Below are 18,191 nucleotides of genomic sequence, written 5' to 3' on the forward strand. Positions count from 1 at the left end.
ACCAGGAATGCAAGGATGGTTCAATAATTGGAAAACCATCCATTTAACTGACCATATTAACAAGCAAACCAACAAAAATCACATGATTATCTCAATAGATGCAGGAAAAGCCTTTGATAAAATATAACACTCATTCCTATTGAAAACACTAGAAAGTATAGATATAGAAAGGCCTTTCCTGAAAATAATAAATGGTATATGTCTAAAACCATCAGCAAACAGCATCTGCAATGGGGATAAACTAGAAGTCTTCTCAATAAGATCAGGAGTGAAACAAGGATGCCCATTACCACCTCTAGCATTTAACATTGTACTAGAAACACTAGCTGCAGTGATTAGAGAAGAAGAAGAAATCAAAGGTATTAAAATAGGCAATGAGGAGACCAAGCTATCACTCTTTGCGGATGATATGATGGTCTACTTAAAGAATCCTAGAGAATCAACAAAAAAGCTAGTTGAAATAATCAACAACTTTAGCAAAGTTGCAGGATACAAAATAAACCCACATAAGTCATCAGCATTCCTATATATCTCCAACACATCTCAGCAGCAAGAATTGGAAAGAGAAATTCCATTTAAAATCACCCTAGACAATATAAAATACTTAGGAATCTATTTGCCAAGACAAACACAGGAACTATATGAACACAACTACAAAACACTCTCCACACAATTAAAACTAGATCTAAACAATTGGAAAAACATTGATTACTCATGGTTACAATGAGCTAACATAATAAAAGTGACTATCCAGCCCAAATTAATTTACCCATTTAATGCCATCCCCATTGAACTACCAAAAAACTTTTTTTACTGAATTAGAAAAAAACCATAACAAAGTTCATTTGGAAGAACAAAAGATCAAGGCTATCCAGGGAAAAAAAATGCGAAGGAAGGAGGACTTGCTGTCAGATCTCAAACTATACTATAAAGCAGTGGTCATCAAAACAATTTGGTACTGGCTAAGAGACAGAAAGGAGGATCAGTGGAATAGACTTGGGGTAAATGACCTCAGCAAGACAGTCTATGATAAGCCCAACGATCCCAGCTTTTGAGACCAAAATCGACTATTAAAAACTGCTGGGAAAATTGGAAGACAGCATGGGAGAGAATAGGTTTGGATCAACTTCTCACACCCTATACCAGGATAAACTCAGAATGGGTGAATGACCTGACTATTGTGAACCTTAAAAATTTCCCAGACCCTACTTCATAAGGCTGGGTTAAGACCATTCCCCATTTGGGCAGTGAAGGTACTTGATCAGGAATGTGAGAACTCTAATTCACCATACTTAAGCATGCCCTAGGAGAAGATAAAGTTGTAAACTCTTTGCTGAACAATGAAAAGTACTTAAACCCATACTTATAGTAAGACAAAAAAGTTCATAAGATAAGTACCTATAAAGGTCAAGCAACTTGTGAATTTACAAGGAACAAAGACTTGGGAAACTTACTCAGAGCTTTCCTGGTGTGAATTACTCAAAAATTTACACCTTCTTAGGTGTGGACTAAGAATGGTCTGTCTTCTGGAAAACGTCTACTGTGATTGGTAGATGGAAGAACTTAGGGGAGGTGACATAGGAGAAAATTCCCTATATAAGGAGATGACAGGCTCTTAAAGAAAACAGTCTCTTGAATACAGTCTCGAAGGAGGCTGTTGGGAGAGAGCTCTGGAAACAGGTCTTGGGAAAATCTCTTGAAGACAGTCAGAAGAATCCCTCTCTGGAGAAGGATGGCTGGCTGAACTGGTGTCTTTATTCTTGCTTGGACAGATCTTGTGGTGAGTGATTAAGAACTGACTGATCTCTCTCTTAAGACTCAGGTCTAGGCCATGTTGGCTTAAGGCCTTTCATACTCATTTCTTTCTTATTCTCTCTCTCTTTCTTTAATTCCTCATTGTATTATTAATTAAATTCTCTATAAAACCCAGTTGACTTGGGCATATTTCATAATTGGGACTATTTCCCTGGTGTTAGATTTAAATTAGTTTTGAGCATTAAATAGTTGTAGATAAGAGAGTGGAAGCCATAAAATGTGATAATTAAAATGATTGGGAGCAAGGGAAATATATAACAATTATGACCGCTGAAATATGTTTTCTACAGTGTCTTGGTTTTATATAAATATAAGATGGTCGCCAGGGAATATATTCCCAATTTATGAATATGCCCAAGCCGACTGGGTTTTATAGAAAAAATTAATTTATAACACACTGATTAATCAATAGAAAAAGAGAGAAAGTAAGAAAGGAATAAGAATGAAGGGCCTCAAGCCAATAAGGCCTAGACCTCAGTCCTAAGAGATAAATCAGTCAGTTGGTTTTATCACTCACCCAAGATCTCTCTAGGTAAGGCTTCTCATGCCAACCTCAGGCTCCACCTTCAAGAGAACCTCCTTTCAAGAATTGTTTCCAGAGAATTCTCCTCTTGACTCCTCCTGAGTTCTCCTTCCACAGCCTCCTTCAAGACCTCTCCAGGAGCTCTCCCTCCAAGACCTCTCTCCTCTCAGACCTCCTTCAGAGCATCCACCCCTCTCAGTCCTCAGACCCCGCTATCTTTAAGCCAACAATCTAAGTTCCCTCCCCTCAGTTCTCACATCTACCAATCACTGTCGATGTCTCCCCTGTGCCAATGGTGGCTCTAGCTTAACCCAGGACCGCCCAGAGGTCTGCCCCCTTTGCACATGTCTGTTGAAGGTCATATTCTCAAATAATTAAATCTTGATCTTTGCTGCAGCCCTTTCTAAATCCTGTTACTCTGAGTAGGGGGGAGATTGTAGTTTCCAAGACCTGGTTCTGTCATTCCAAGTATCTCTATTGTATCAATTCTAAAATCAATCATGACTCAAAGAACTTCCTGTTCTATGCTTAAGCATAGGTCAAAGCCCTTTCCATTGTTTAGCAAAAGGTTTCTGTCCTAAAGTAGTCTTAAGTAGGGAGGAGAAGGATCCTCCCAAGCCAAGGAGTTTCATATTCCAATAGAGTTCTTACTATCAGTAGGAAATTTTGTCAAGTATGAAATTTCCCAATAGTGAAATTTCCAACATTCATAAGTCTAAGAAATTTTAAGGTTTACACTGGCGACCACCTTATATTCGATTTAAAAACAAAACACTGTAGTGAAAACATATTTTCTGTGGTCACAATTTACTCATCCACTCTTTACTACAATTTATATCTTCCACTATTTTAATCACTACCGTTTATGACAACAACAATTTTAAATATTACACTATAAAGAAGGAAACTATAAATAAATTAGGTGAACACAGAATAGTATACATGTCACATTTTTGGGAAGGGAAAGACTTCAAAACCAAGCAAGAGGTAGAAAAAATCACAAAATGTAAAATCAATAATTTTGATTACATCAAATTACAGTTTTTGTATAATCAAACTAATGCATCCAAAATTAGAAGGGAAGCAACAAATTGGGAAACAGTCTTCATTACAAAAACCTGACAAAGGTCTAATTACCCAAATTTATAAAGAACTAAACGAATTGTACAAAAATCAAGCCATTCTGCAATTGAAAATTGGCCAAGGGACATGAATAAGCAATTTTCAGTTAAAGAAATCAAATCTATTAATAAGCACATGAAAAAGTGCTCTAAATCACTAGTAATCAGAGAAATGCAAATCAAAACAACTCTGAGGTATCACCTCACACCTAGCAGATTGGCTAACATGACAGCAAAGGAAAGTAGTGAGTGCTGGAGGGGATGTGGCAAAGTTTGGACATTAATGCATTGCTGGAGGAATTGTGAATTGATCCAACCATTCTGGAGGACAATTTGGAACTATGCCCAAAGGGCGATAAAAGACTTTCTGCCCTTTGATCCAGCCATAGCACTGCTGGTTTGTACCCTAAAGAGATAATAAGGAAAAGACATGTACAAAAATATTCATAGCTGTGCTCTTTGTGGTGCCAAAAAATTGGAAAATGAGGGGATGCCATTCGATTGGGGAATGGTTGAACAAATTGTGGTATATGTTGGTGATGGAATACCATTGTGCTCAAAGGAATAATAAAGTGGAGGAATTCCATGGGAATTGGAACAACCTCCAGGAACTGATGCAAAGTGAGAGGAGCAGAACCAGGAAAACATTGTACATAGATACTGATACACTGTGGTACAATCGAATGTAATTCTCCATTAGTGGCAATGTAGTGACCCTGAACCACTTGGAGGAATCTATAAAAAAAACCAGTATTCACATTCAGAGGAAAAACTGTTGGGAGTAAAAACACCGAAGAAAAACAACTGCTTGAATACATGGTTCAAGGGGATGTGATTGGCGATGTAGACTCTAAATGAACATCCTAGTTCAAACACCAAGAACATGGAAATAGGTTCTGATCGAGGAGACAAGTAATACCCAATGAAATTGTGGGTCAGCTTTGGGAAGGGTGGGGGAGGAAGGGAAATAATGTGATTGTTGTAACCAAGGAATAATGTTCTAAATTTAGTAAATACATTAACTTAATTAAAAAAAAAGATAACCAGGATTCAGAAAAAAAAAGAAAGTTGAAATCTAAGATGGAAGGTAAAGGATTTTTAAAAATGTATTTAGGGAAATGTTTATCAACATAAATAAAAATACAGTATAAAAAAAGAGACTTTAATATGGAAAAGAAATGATTTCTTTTTTTTTTAACATTTAGTTGTTCACTCTTCTTTTTAGGGATTACGGAAAGAGGATTCCATGAGTCCCAAACAGGACAAGAAGAGCCCTTTACTGATTTCAGAAAGAAAATTAAATAGATCCCCACCTAAGGCCCTGGACCTGAACAAGAATGAATACCTTTCTCTGGATAAAAGCAGTACTTCAGATTCTGCTGATGAATGTAAGAAGTGTTTTAAATTTAAATAACATTTCATGTACACCTTTTCATATTCATCTTTGCTGTGGGTATCTTGGAGATTGAAAAGATAGAATATTTAAGGCTGGCTCATAAAGGAGAATGAGAGCAGAAAATGAAAGAGAGATTTTGTGTCCTGTTGATTCTAATTTCTTTTCATTTTCATGGTTACTTCCTTCTTACATGTATATATTTCAAATTATGATTCTAGGAATGGAGAATAACCCTCAGGTTATTTTCCTAGCACCTTGATGGGGTTGTGGGATAAGGAGAAGTATTTAACCGTGAATTTCAAATCTTTTCTCAACTTGTCCAATATGAACTTTAGAACAGGAAATAATATCAGTAGGGCAGCAAATCTGCAAATATTTAAATGCTTTCTTTGGACAAAGCAATTAAGGAGGTATTATTAAGTGCCTATCATTTGCACACCTTGAACCCTGGTCTTTCTGGTTCCAGTGTCTATTCTCTGTCCACTAGGGTTCCAATTTCTATTCTCTGTCCATTATTCTTTGCAATTTCTCAGAGCTCATTCTAGGCAAGTATGAGTAGTCTTGTAGAGAAAGTGTTGAATTGCCTTGTTAGAGAGATTTTCCTTGCCCAGTAGTTCCGTGTATTGCTGAAGTTATAGGTTTTCTCTCGTACCCTCATATATAAGAGTACTAAGGAAAAGGGACAGGATCTAGGCTTGAGATCTCATCACTGGGCAAGGGAACTCTCTCTACTACTGCAGGCTGGCAGGATTTCTGATGCTTAGAACATTAATATGGCAAGAGATTTGTGGAGGATCACAAAGCTTTGAAACCAACTCTCCCTATCCACTAGGCTCTTTTGCCTTCTTGGGATATAACCCTCCTTTCCCCACCATCTTCAAGAAACTGACACTCTTACAGAGACTGACAATATAATCAGAAGCTTTATAACATATAAGGGTATAAATAACTAGAAGGAGAGAAAAATAGTAATGAGGAGTGATCGATATATTCAGAAATGAATGTGATGAAGAAACAGAAAGTGTAAATACAAATTATAAGTTCTTTTTAAAAAATTGGATTCTAGAATATACAGGGTCAACATAGATTCAGCCCAGTTTTTGATGCTTCTTCCTATATATTGAAATAGTAGGTAAAATCCTGGATTTGGACTCAAGTTCAAATCCTTTCTCAGGTACTTAGCCACTTAATTTTTCTTTGCCTTGGTCTCTTTAGCTCTAAAGTGAGGGGGTTGGACTTCATGAGTTCTAAATTTTTCTCCACTTCTATACCTATTACTTTATGATCTTATGTTCAAATCTTTTTGCCTTGAGGCACTTCAAGATCTCAAATTGTCTTTAAAATAAAAATGTTCTCGGGGAAGCTGGGTAGCTCAGTGGATTGAGAGCCAGTCCTAGAGACAGGAGGTCCTAGGTTCAAATCTGGCCTCAGACACTTCCCAGCTGTGTGACCCTGGGTAAGTCACTTGACCCCCATTGCCTAGCCCTTACCACTCTTCTGCCTTGGAGCCCATACACAGTATTGACTCCAAGACAGAAGGCAAGGGTTTATAAAAAATGAATAAATAAAATAAAGATGTTCTTCAGTGCAGTTTCAGGGTCACATGAATCTTATTGTATACTAATTATTCAAAAATTGATGGCTCATATTTTAGAAGACTCCCCTTTCTTAACTAAAATATCCAGTTAAATAAAAGATTCCATTTTCACACCTACCATCCTAGATAAGTGGGAATTTCCTATATTCTTTTGATGTCACTTTTCCAACTGTGGAGTTATTTACTAAAAAAACAATGCTTTTAGTACTAGTAAATAAAGATGGGGTATAGCAACAGATTTGAAGCACAGGAATTGGGAGGGTGTTGTTGCACTTGTCATTCCTGGGTTTTGTCTTTGTTGGACTTTAAGACTGACTAGTAGTATGGACCTGAAATCATCCTTCATTCCTTCATTTTCATAAATACCAAGATCATACACACTATTAGAAGTACAAATGCAACATTTTGTAAAGATCAATCATAAAATTTTTGAAGAATGGTGTTAATTCTTCTGCTAAAGGTAAATTAGTCAATTAGTTTATAAGTAAGATTTTAAAAAAGGATTTTAGAATCATTTTTGATGTCTCTTTCATTCATGAGTTAGTATGGAGGAAGGTATGAATTAATTATTTATATTAGTATGATGCCAAAACTAAAGTTATGATTGCAAGTAGATCTACTGTGGCACCCGGTGGCCAAGTAGGTAAGTGACAACAAAATAAAAGATTTTTTGGTCTTATTTCCCAGGCTTTGTCTTTTTAAGAAGTCGCTTTGTGTCTCAGGCTTGTGTAAGTGGATAGTAATATGGCATATTGGGAGTAATACCAGTTTGGCACAGACCCAGAATTTAAGAAAGAGCAGTGGTCAAATGGGCTCCTGCATGGCCACTGATTATCTTTTCTTTCTCCTTAGGGTCACTTCACATATCTTTCCCATGCGAAATAGCAAGAAAATAAATTGATATCTGAACATCAACATGACAGTAGAAACAATGATAGTTCTGAATTCACAATATTGAGTTAAAAACCCCACCTTTTGTCATGTAATACCTGGTTGGTCATTTCATGGCCCAGGACCTTAATTTCCTTATCCTTAAAATTAGAGAATTGAACTAGATAAGCTCTCAGGATAGCTCTAGATCCTGTGTTAACTGTTTCCACTGTTTGAAGATGTCATAATTATGACAAAATGAGACGTACAGGCCAAAATTTGTCAATTATAGACACAGTCTAGCTCTGGGAGAGTTGGAATGAGATTATGTATGTAGATGAAATAAAGTAAGGGGTCATGTCACTGATCAAAGTAGGGTTTTTTTTTTTTAAATCTTAATAGCCATAATTTTTCTTTCATAAAATTTATTTTAAAGTATTTTTCCATGATTCATATTTATTCCTCCCCTTTTTCCTTCCCCTTCCCATAGCCAAGAAGCAATTCCACTGGGTTATACATGTAGTATCACTCAATACTTATTTTTTTTAAACCCTTACCTTCCATCTTAGAATCAATACTGGGTATTGGTTCTAAGGCAGAAGGAGCAGGAAGGGCTAGGCAATGGGGGGGTTAAGTGACTTGCCCAGGGTCACACAGCTAGGACATTTTTGAGGCCAGATTTGAGCCCAGGACCTAGGTCTCAATCCACTGAGCCACCCAGCTGGTCCCTCAATACCTATTTCCATAGTATTTGTTTTTGTAATAGAGTAATCTTTTATTAACCCAAACCCCACATCCTATATCCATATATACAAGTGTTAAAAATATGTTTTTCTTCTCCCATAGTTCTTTCTCTTGAGGCAGTTAGCATTCTTTCTCACAAATTTCTTGGGATTGTCCTGCATCGTTGCATTACTATTGGTCGCAAAGTCTATTACATTTGATTGTTCCACAATGTTTCATTTTCTGTGTAAAATGTTCTGGTTCTGCTCTTAATGGACATACTTTTAACTAACCATTGTATGATGAGGACAGGACCAAAGGATAGCCTCAATGAATAAGAGAAAAATGAGAGAAGTTACTATTTTTTCTTCTCCATGAACTTCCCTCTACCCTTATCTTCTACTTAATTCTTAGAGGTAGGGACCCTGAGAAATCTGGACCTGAGTATTGATGGTTAACAAGCCCCTATCTTCCCTGAATTACATCAGCAGAACAACTCAGTACCTACCAGGTGGAAGAAGGGCCGTGTTATGGCCAACTCTTTTTTCTGAAAGAGTCAGAGATTCCAGCTATTAATAAACTATCAGATGTCATGTATTTTGTGTGCTATTTTATTTCCTGTTCAAACCGTGTTGGCAGTCCATAGAACAAGTGATTGGACTTCTGGTCAGTCTGTTGTGGGACTGGGTGTAGTGGTGCCACCTGATCAGTTACTGGGAGAAAAATGACTTTTTCCTGGAGTTGAGAGCATCTGGGGAAAATCTGTAAGTCTTCTGGTAAATCAGGGAGTTGGCAAGTCTGATAAAAGCCCAAATGTGTAAGAAAAAGAGTTGGCCCAATTTTAAAGAACATAATATGTCTTCTCTGCTGGCCCTGGCTTTGTTCCCTGTCATGGGCAACTGATTGCCAGGATTGCCTGCTTTTCTCTCTTCTGTGTCATGAGCTGTTGCTAAGGACTATTTGCCATGAGGGCTTAGGGTGTGAGACTTGACAAACTGGCTTCAGGAATGCTGTCCAAAGCTATGCTAGGGTGTAAAAGCAAGAACCAAAATCAGGAGATGAAATAAGTCATTATTGAGTTAGCAGCACAATTGGGATCAGAAATAGGAGTCATTTGTTCACCAGTTTAGAATCAGGAATGTGGAGAATGGGCCTATATCTTTGAAGGCACATTTGGTAGGTTGTTAAAATGTGAACTGCATAATAAGAAAGTTTCCTGGTTCTATTTCTACCACTGCTCTTCCAAGTCTTATCTGCCCACTTCCTTAGAAGAATAGGTGAGCATCCAGGCATGTGGGTGAGCAGAATTTTCATATTTCTAGTGTTGTGGCTTAATATAGTGCAACAGTAGTAATGATGATAGTAATTGGATGGGAGATTTTGAAGCAATTATATCATGAAATTTTTAATGATTATTCCAATGATGAAATCTTGCTGCTTTCCTATAAACTTACATAGCAGAGTCAGTTTCTTGCCTTTTGAAATGCAAGATAACTTTTCCGTCAGTCACAATATAGTCTTATCTAATAATTAAATCTAGAAGAGAACATATTTCATGCTTAAAGAAGGTATTGGAAATAATTGTATGAAATTATATTGAAATAATTGTATGAAAAATGCCTCTGTGTTGTACAGCTTTCTTTTGTATATCCTTCCTTAAAATATGAACAGAACTTTTTTTTTTTACCTGTAGGATTCTGATTTGTGGTCTCCCAAATAAATAAAAATAAGTCCAATAATTTCTAATCATTTTGCAAAATTTTAATATTCCCCAAATCAATTTATTATTTAATTGTTTCAGATTGCTCATTTCTGGAACATTTCTGTTCATACTGGAATTACATTGACTATTGCTTGCTTCATTGGAATAAGGATACAAGGAAGATAAAGCAGATGAATGTCTAGCTAGAAAGTAGTTTACTTAGTTGGAACTCATTTTTTTTCTTTTTCTCACATACTACTCAATTTCATTGCTTAAGATATAGTGATGATGTACTCGCCCTTAGTTATGAACGAAAGACTTGTATTTTCTACATTTAGTCTTCTTCATAGGTTTAAAAAAATCATTAGAAATAGCATTTACTTTCTGAAAAGAAACTGAAGAAGAAAACCAAGTTCACTGAAAAGAACTTTTACCCTATATGCATTTGTTTTGGTGGTCTCATTTTCTTAGTTTCTGCTACCTTTTCTATTTTAGCTTCATCATATGCTTTTTTTTTTATCATTTCCATAAACTTCTGAAGGCCAAAGGTTTTCCCAGACTGAGACAAGGGTTTTCTGTGCTTTCATATTCCTTTCTTAATTTTCTTATCTTTCTATTTCTAAACACAAACCAGTGTCTTTCATATGCTTTATATGGCATCATCAGAAGCTAAGCCAAGAGTAAGGATCAGCTACAGTAGGCTGTTGTGATGAGCATTGATTAGCAGCTCCTAGAGTAAGCTAAATGATGGTGAAGAAGTCAGAGGAGAATAGTAGGAAGGGTAGGCCCTGAGGCATTTTCACTACTCCAGGCTTGATTTGTAGTAAGGAAGATCTGGGTTCAAATCCTATTTCAGACACTTGCTAGTAACTTTGTAACCCAGGACGTCATTTAATCTAACTCAGTATGAATATCATCATTGTAAAAAGGAGAGAATATTAGCACTTACCTCACAGTATCATGTGAGGATCAAATGAAATCTTCTATATTAGGTGCTATTATATACTGTTATTATTATTGTTGTTATCATCATACTTTTAGCAAGCTGAGCATTTCTTAACTTATAAAGAATTAGTATCCCTAAACCTGACAGCAATGTCAGTAATGTTCCCTACAGTTTCACCTTTGAGTGATTAAATTTAAAGTATCACAATCCCTGCTGAGAAGCCTCAGAAGAATGCACTGAAACTTGATCTTTGTCTTTTGGGTGGGATGGGAAGTTCCTTGTTCTGTCACCTATGTATTGCTTTTTTGTTGTTGAAGTTTTATTGATGTTTTGGTCTTTATATCTCAGAGGGGAAACCATCTTTCCCTCATCCAGATTGAAATCTCCTTTATGACCAAAAAAGCCATCAATACAGAAGCTGCATCTCTTAGTGTTAACAAGTGTTATGGCCTAGTAGTCTCCTCCTTTATGCCTTTAAGGAAAGAGATTTTTCATTATGTTTTCTAAGTTCTTTTTTAAATATCCTTTTATGGGCATTCATCACTTTGATGATAGTCATTTATATATTCTTGAGTTCTACTTATTTCACTCTGGATTAGTCATATAAATCTTTGTTTCTCTGAATTCCTTATATTTGTATTTTTTCATTGACATAGTAGGGTTATTGAGGTAACTCCTTTCATTGGTACAGATAGGAGATCCTTCTGCAACCACTAGTCTTAGAGAGTTACCCATAGCCCTGAGAAATTAAATGACTTGCTCAGGCATACTGTCAATATGTATCTAATGTGTGACTTACAGCAATCCCTCCTGATTCGAGATCACCCCTATGTCCATTATACCATTCTACTTCACATCTTCCTTCACTGTAAGATTCCATTACATTCATAAACAGTAGACTTTTAACCATTTGATCCAAAAGTATTAATAAAGAGCCCATTATATGCCAGGTACCATCTTAGGTGCTGGGGATATAAGTTCACAAAATGAAATAATCTTTACTAATAAAGAATTTATATTATATTGGGGACAAATAGATAAAAAGTGAAATGAAATCAAGACAAAATTAATAAATACAAATATATACAAAATGGCTGTATTCAACATAGTTTCAAAGAGAAGACACTAGTAGTTGGGGAATCTTGAGAGGCTTCTGGTAGAAGAGGGTACTTGAGCTTTACCTTATTCCTTAAAACTTAAAAAAAAATTTCCCCCCCAATTACATGTAAAAACAATTTTCAACATTTGTTGTTGTTTTTAATTTTGAGTTCCAAATTCTCTCCCTCCCACCTACTCCTCCTCTCTACCCCTTCGAGATGATAAGCAACTTGATAAAGATTTTACATGTGCAATCATATAAAACACTTTTTCCATATTAATCATTTTTAAAAGTAATCATGAAGAATGTATTGGTCTTAATTTATCCAAGCCATTCTTGACGATATTCATATTTTGTTGCCTACATAATGTTTTTGAGGTATGCTTAATGTTTTCTATTAACCATGTAAAACCTAAAGGGTAAAAAATATTCATTTATTTTTTAAGATTTTATTTTTATTCAGTTTACATGTAAAAATAATTTTTAAACATTCATTTAAAAAATTTTGAGTTCCAAATTCTTCCTTTATTTTCATGCTCCCTCCCTCTTCCTCATCTTTCTTCTTGGAAACAGTACACAATCTCATATAGATTTTACATGTTTTCTATATTAGTTATTTTGTGAAAAAATCTTAAACCCAAAAAATAAAAGAAGAAAGTGAAATATAGTATGTTTTGGTTTGCATTTAGACTATTAATTCTTTCTCTGGAAGCAGTTGGCATTTTTAATCTTGAATCTTTCAGATTGTCTTGGATCACTTACTGAGAATAGCTAGGTCATTCACATTTGTTCATCAACAATATTGCTGTTACTGTGTACAATATTCTGGTTCTGCTCACTTCACTTTGCATCACCTCATGTGAATATTTCCAGGTTTTTCTGAAAGAATCCTGCTCATCATTTCTTACATCACAATAGTATTCAATTAGAATCATATACCACAATTTGTTCAGCCAATCTCCATTTGATGAACATCCCCATAATTTCAAATTTTTTGCTACCACAAAAAGAGCTGCTATAAGTATCTTTTAACAAATAGGTCCTTTTCCTTTTCCTTTTTTTTTTTTTGGTAATCTCTTTGGGATACAAACCTAGCAGTGTATTGCTGAATCAAATAATATGAGCATTTAAAAATTTTGTTAATTTTATCTACTTATTTAATTATTTTTTTCAGCCCCTGCCTTTCACCTTAGAAGCAATACTGTGTATTGGTTCTAAGGCAGAAGAGTGGTAAGGGCTAGGCACTGGGGGTTAAGTGACTTGTCCAGGGTCACACAGCTGGGAAGTATCTGAGGCCAGATTTGAACCCAGGACCTCCTGTCTCTTTGCCAGGCTCTCAATCCACTGAGCTAATCAGTTACCCCAGTATGCACATTTTTAGAGCCCTTTGGACATAGTGCCAAATTGTTGAGCTACATCCTAGTGAAAAGAGAGAAACTGAGACAGCTAAGGAAGAAGTTCATTCCTAGAATGTAGAATGACTAGTGTAATGGAGGAGAAATATAAGAGGGAGTATCATGTGTAAAAAGCAGAAAGATCATTTGCTAATCAATGTGTGCTTACTTTTATTCCCAGTTCTGTGCAGCTACAGAAAGTCCTACCAGGAACGCTGTGGCATACATTGGACATTGTTTCCTATCTTTGGAAGTATGTGCCCAGTGGTGGGAAATTGACCATCATCCCATAGCCTCCCTATCATCAACTGTTCCTGTTTTTCTCATCTTTGCCAGTTTTCAGGGTATTAGCTGAGCCCTCAGAGCTGTTTTATTTTGAATTTCCTTTACTATTAGTAATTTGGAGTAAGTTATTCTATGATGCCAAAGTACCTTTTAGCATTCTTGCCCAAATTCCATTGGATTATGACTCCCTGATATTCCCATTTCCTCTGAAGTGGTTCTAATGCTGATTAGAAACAAACAAACAAACTTTTGTATATAGTTTGAGCCAATTCTCCTGTCATTCAACTCAGTTTGAATGCTTTAAAAAAAAATTCTAAACTGAAATATTGAACCAAACATCTCTAAATATGTTTTCTATTTTGCCCGCTCTTAAATGTACTTGTTGAACATGATAGCCTAAATATGCTACTTCTTTTGTAATCTAGTCAGATATAGCAGTAATTCTGGTATTACCAAAATTTCTGCTTTTCAATCTTAGATCTGAACTAATAATAATTTTATACTGCAAGTAGACTTACATTAAAATGTTCACTGGGATTTTTAAAAAGAAAAGTTTTTTAGGAGATAAAATCTGAATCATAGCATAAATTACCACCCCATCCCCCTGGCCATGTAATCCATAATTTTTCAATTAAAACTCCATTGAATCCTGATGTGGATATTCCTTCCTGTTGTGTGGAACACAACCCAGACATACCCGTCCATGTCTGCCTAACTCTCATCTGTTATTTCCCATAAATTTGCCGTAGAGATTTCATTCAACCTGTGGAGGATTCTTCCTCTCATTATTTAAATATAACATGAATATAAATAAAGAAGGGAGTCTGTCAATTCTTTTATCTCTTAAGCAGAAATACCATTATTAAGTATGTATTTTCAAAAGTAGCCTGAAGGAATACCCCCAAAGTCACCAAACTTCCCAATCTTTTCACTTGGCAATAAACTAAAAAATTTCTAAAAGAATTAAAATAGGCAAAAGATACATATATATGTATAAAGATATTCATAGCAGTACTTTTCATTGTAGCACATGGTGGTTACCCATCAATTAGAGAATATGTAAACAAATTATAATAAAGAAGCAGCTCAGAGAGTTAGGAGTAGTCAGAAAGACCTAAGTTCAAATCTGCCTTCAGAGCCTTACTAGTTACATGACCTTGGGTAAGTCACCTTAAAAAACCCCTAAGTTACCTTCAGTTTCCTCACTGTAATAATTTCTAAGCCTAATTTCTCTCATACTCTTTTCCAATTCTCTGAGCAGTTTTTGTAAAATAGTGGGTTCTTGTCCCAAAAGCTTGGATCTTTGAGTTTATCAAACAGTATCTTCCTACTGTCAACTTTGTAATACTTTTTTTATTTCTATAATTCTATATAATAATATATATATATTATATAATATATATCTATATAATAATTCTATAAAAAAGTGTTTTGGTAGTTTGATAGGTATAGCACTGAATAAGTAAATTAATTTAGGTAGGATTGTCATTTTTATTATATTAGGTCATCCTATCTATGAGCAATTGATGTTTTTCCAGTTGTGTGGATCTAGCTTTATTTGTGTGAAGTATTTTGTAGTTATGTTCATATAATTCCTGAATTTGACTTGGCATGTAGATTTCCAGGTATTTTATCTTGCATACGATAATTTTAAATGGAGTTTCTCTTTCTAACTCTTGCTGATGGGTTTTGTTGGAAACATATAGGAATGCTGATGATTTATGTGGGTTTATTTTGTTCTCTGCAACTTTGCTAAGTTATTGTTTCTACTAGTTTTTTAGTTGATTTTCTTGGATTCTTCAGGTATACCATCATGTCATCTGCAAAGAGTGATAGTTTACTTTCCTCATTGCCTACTTTGATCCTTTTAATTTATTTTTCTTCTCTAATTGCTACTGCTAGCATTTCTAGTACAATATTAAATAGTAGTGGTAATAATGGGCGTCCCTGCTTCATTCCTGATCTTACTGGGAAGGCATCTAACTTATCCCCTTTGCAGATGATACTTGTTGATGGTTTTAAATAAATATTATTATTTGAGGAAAAGCCCTTTTATTCCTATATTTTCTAGTGTTTTCAATAGGAATGGATTTTGTATTTTGTTGAAGGCTTTTTCTGCATCTATTGAGATAATCATGTGATTATTGTGAATATGTGATTACCATGAGATAATTATGGTTTGATTATTGATATGGTTGGGGTGTATGGGGTGCTCAGGGAGGGGTAGTATCTCTGGTATGGAGAGCTTGTCATGCCCTCTTAGGGCAGCTCTCTAGCCTCTGACCCTCTCCTGACACCCAGCTCTCACTTGTGGCTCCCAGTAGCTGCTAGCATGCGGCAGTGGCCACACCCCGGGCAACGGCTTCAACAGGCCGGCCAAACCTTGTGAGGGTAGCCATCGGGTTGTCGTGGACCCCTGGTGAACCAGGGCTTTGCTCACCCAGCATGTGAAGACTGCTTCTGTTGAACAGAGGGAAGAAACCAATAAGAAGGTTCAATGGCTGAGAGGGCGACGCAGCAAGGCACTGTGGAGTGCTTAGGGCGTGTTGGAGCACAAAAGACAACACGATCATCCAATGCAGCTGAGGAAGTCTCCAGGTGTAATGACTTTTCGTGCCACTGGACCCAGGCTTCCAATGCCGAGAGAGTGGGACTGTCTCTGTGCATCGACTTTTCCACTTAAATCTCCTTCACGCACAGGTGTCTTTGTGCACACTCATCTATACACCATAGATGAAAATGCACAAAGACAATTGTCATCCTTGGTTACCGAGAGACTATTACTATATATATATATATATATATATATGTATGTATGTATGTATTTTCATTTTTCTCTAAATTCTTCACATTTATTCTCATGGTATAGTAACTTTCCATTAAATTCATGTATACCATTTTTATTTTACCTATTCTTCAAGCAGTGGTCATCTACTTTGGTTCTAATTCTTTCCTAACACACCAAAAAGAATTCTAGTCGAAATTTTTTCATGGTAACAGGACCTTTCCTTCTCTCTTGGATCTCCTCAAAGTTTATTCCCAGCAGTGGGATTTTTTTAAAAGCATATGACCATTTTGGTCATTTTCTTAGCATAATTCCAAATTCTTTTCCTCAATGAATGGAAGACTTCATAGTGCCACCAACAATGAATTAGTGCACCTATCTTATTTTTTAAATAAACATTACTGTTTGTCTTAGAATCAACACTAAATATTGGTTCCAAGGAAAAAGAACAGTAAGGGCTAGGCAAATGGGGTTAAGTAATTTGCTCAGTCACACACATAGGAAGTGTCTGAGTCCAGAGTTTTTATTTATTAATATTTGCATTAGAGTGATCGTTTAGTGTCTACATCTCCAATCATATCCCCATCAAACCATGTGATCAAGGAAATTTTCTTCTGTGTTTCTACTCCCACAGTTCTTTCTGGAGGACAGAGTTTTAACCAGGACCTCTTGTCTCTAGGCCAGGTGCTGAGCCACCTACCTACCCCTTATACCCATCTTTCTTTATCCTTTCCAACACCATCAAGTTACACTGATGTATTAGTTTTGTTGAACTGCTTTGTCTCCCCCTCCCTCTTTATTTCTTAGTTTGTTTATTATTATAGAGGATAGCTCACATCTTAGAGGAAGGGATTGTATTCTGAAATCTAAGTGATAAATACAAAAGGTATTAGTAAAAACTTTACAATTTTTTCTTAAAAGAAACTACTTTGTAAATACTTTTTGTTTACTGATCTATATACATATTCTATTCCTGTAGCGGAATGGAAGTTCCTTGAAAGCTGGAACCACTTGATTTTTGTTTTTGTATCCTCAGATTCTAGTATAGTGCCATACACATTATAAGAGCTTAAGTTTCTAGATTACAATGTATTGAATTGGCTAAAATATCTGCCAAAGGAATTCCTTCATGGTTATGTCTTCAAAGTTAATATTTCCTGAATTTCTCCACTTGTTATTTTTCTCTCCTTATGGTCTCCTTTTTTCCAGAATCGCCGTGAAGCAAAGTTTTCATGTAATCAAAATTTAGTTAATTTCAATTTATGTTTTAATTTAGTAAAAAGACATGTTTGGGAGAGATAATAATATTTTGCTTAATATTTAACTTTTAGCTCTTTTGTTTGCTCTTTCTCTCACTCTCTCATTCCTTAACGCTGATTAAGTTCTTGTCCTCATCATTCTATCTTCTTTCTGTGGATTAACTCACCATGTTGTATAATAGTCATCAAATTTTAGATACCAAGATTTTTGTATCATGACTTTTAAGTATAATATCTTGGAATCCAGATTAATTTCTGAGGAGGCAGCTTGGTGGTTCAGTGGATTGAGAACCAGGTCTAGAGACAGGAGATCATAGGTTCAAATCTGGCTTCAGACATTTCCTAGCTGTGTGACCCTAGGCAAGTCACTTGACCCCCGTTGCCTAGACCTTACCACTCTTCTGCCTTGGAATCAATTGATTCCAAGACGGAAGGTAAGGGCCTAAAATTAAATAAATAAATAAATAAATAATTACTGAGCATATTCTATGTTCCTAGATTGGAAAGAAGTTTTATGGAAAAGTATAATGGGCCTAGAAAACAAAGGGAGAATAATGTAAGGGTTAAATTGGGGTCTTGACTAAATAAGAGAGTTATAAATTCAATATTATGGTCACCAAATTCAAAATATTATCTCTAAGCCAGACAAATACTGTTAGCAGCTTTTATTTATAAA

The 18,191-nt window shown here is 35.7% G+C and overlaps 1 protein-coding gene across 6 annotated transcripts in view; it reads left to right on the top strand.

Annotated features, from left to right (window-relative positions):
* Positions 1-18,191, top strand: part of GRAMD1C (GRAM domain containing 1C) — a 159,977-nt gene that overhangs the window by 118,275 nt on the left and 23,511 nt on the right. For all 6 annotated transcript variants that reach the window (XM_056793490.1, XM_056793491.1, XM_007493705.3 and 3 more), the window contains one exon: positions 4,685-4,847. In XM_056793490.1, the coding sequence (XP_056649468.1) occupies positions 4,685-4,847 (163 nt within the window). The remainder of the gene's footprint in view (positions 1-4,684; positions 4,848-18,191) is intronic.

Source organism: Monodelphis domestica, chromosome 4 (genome assembly GCF_027887165.1).
Source record: "Monodelphis domestica isolate mMonDom1 chromosome 4, mMonDom1.pri, whole genome shotgun sequence".
Lineage (NCBI taxonomy): Eukaryota > Metazoa > Chordata > Mammalia > Didelphimorphia > Didelphidae > Monodelphis > Monodelphis domestica.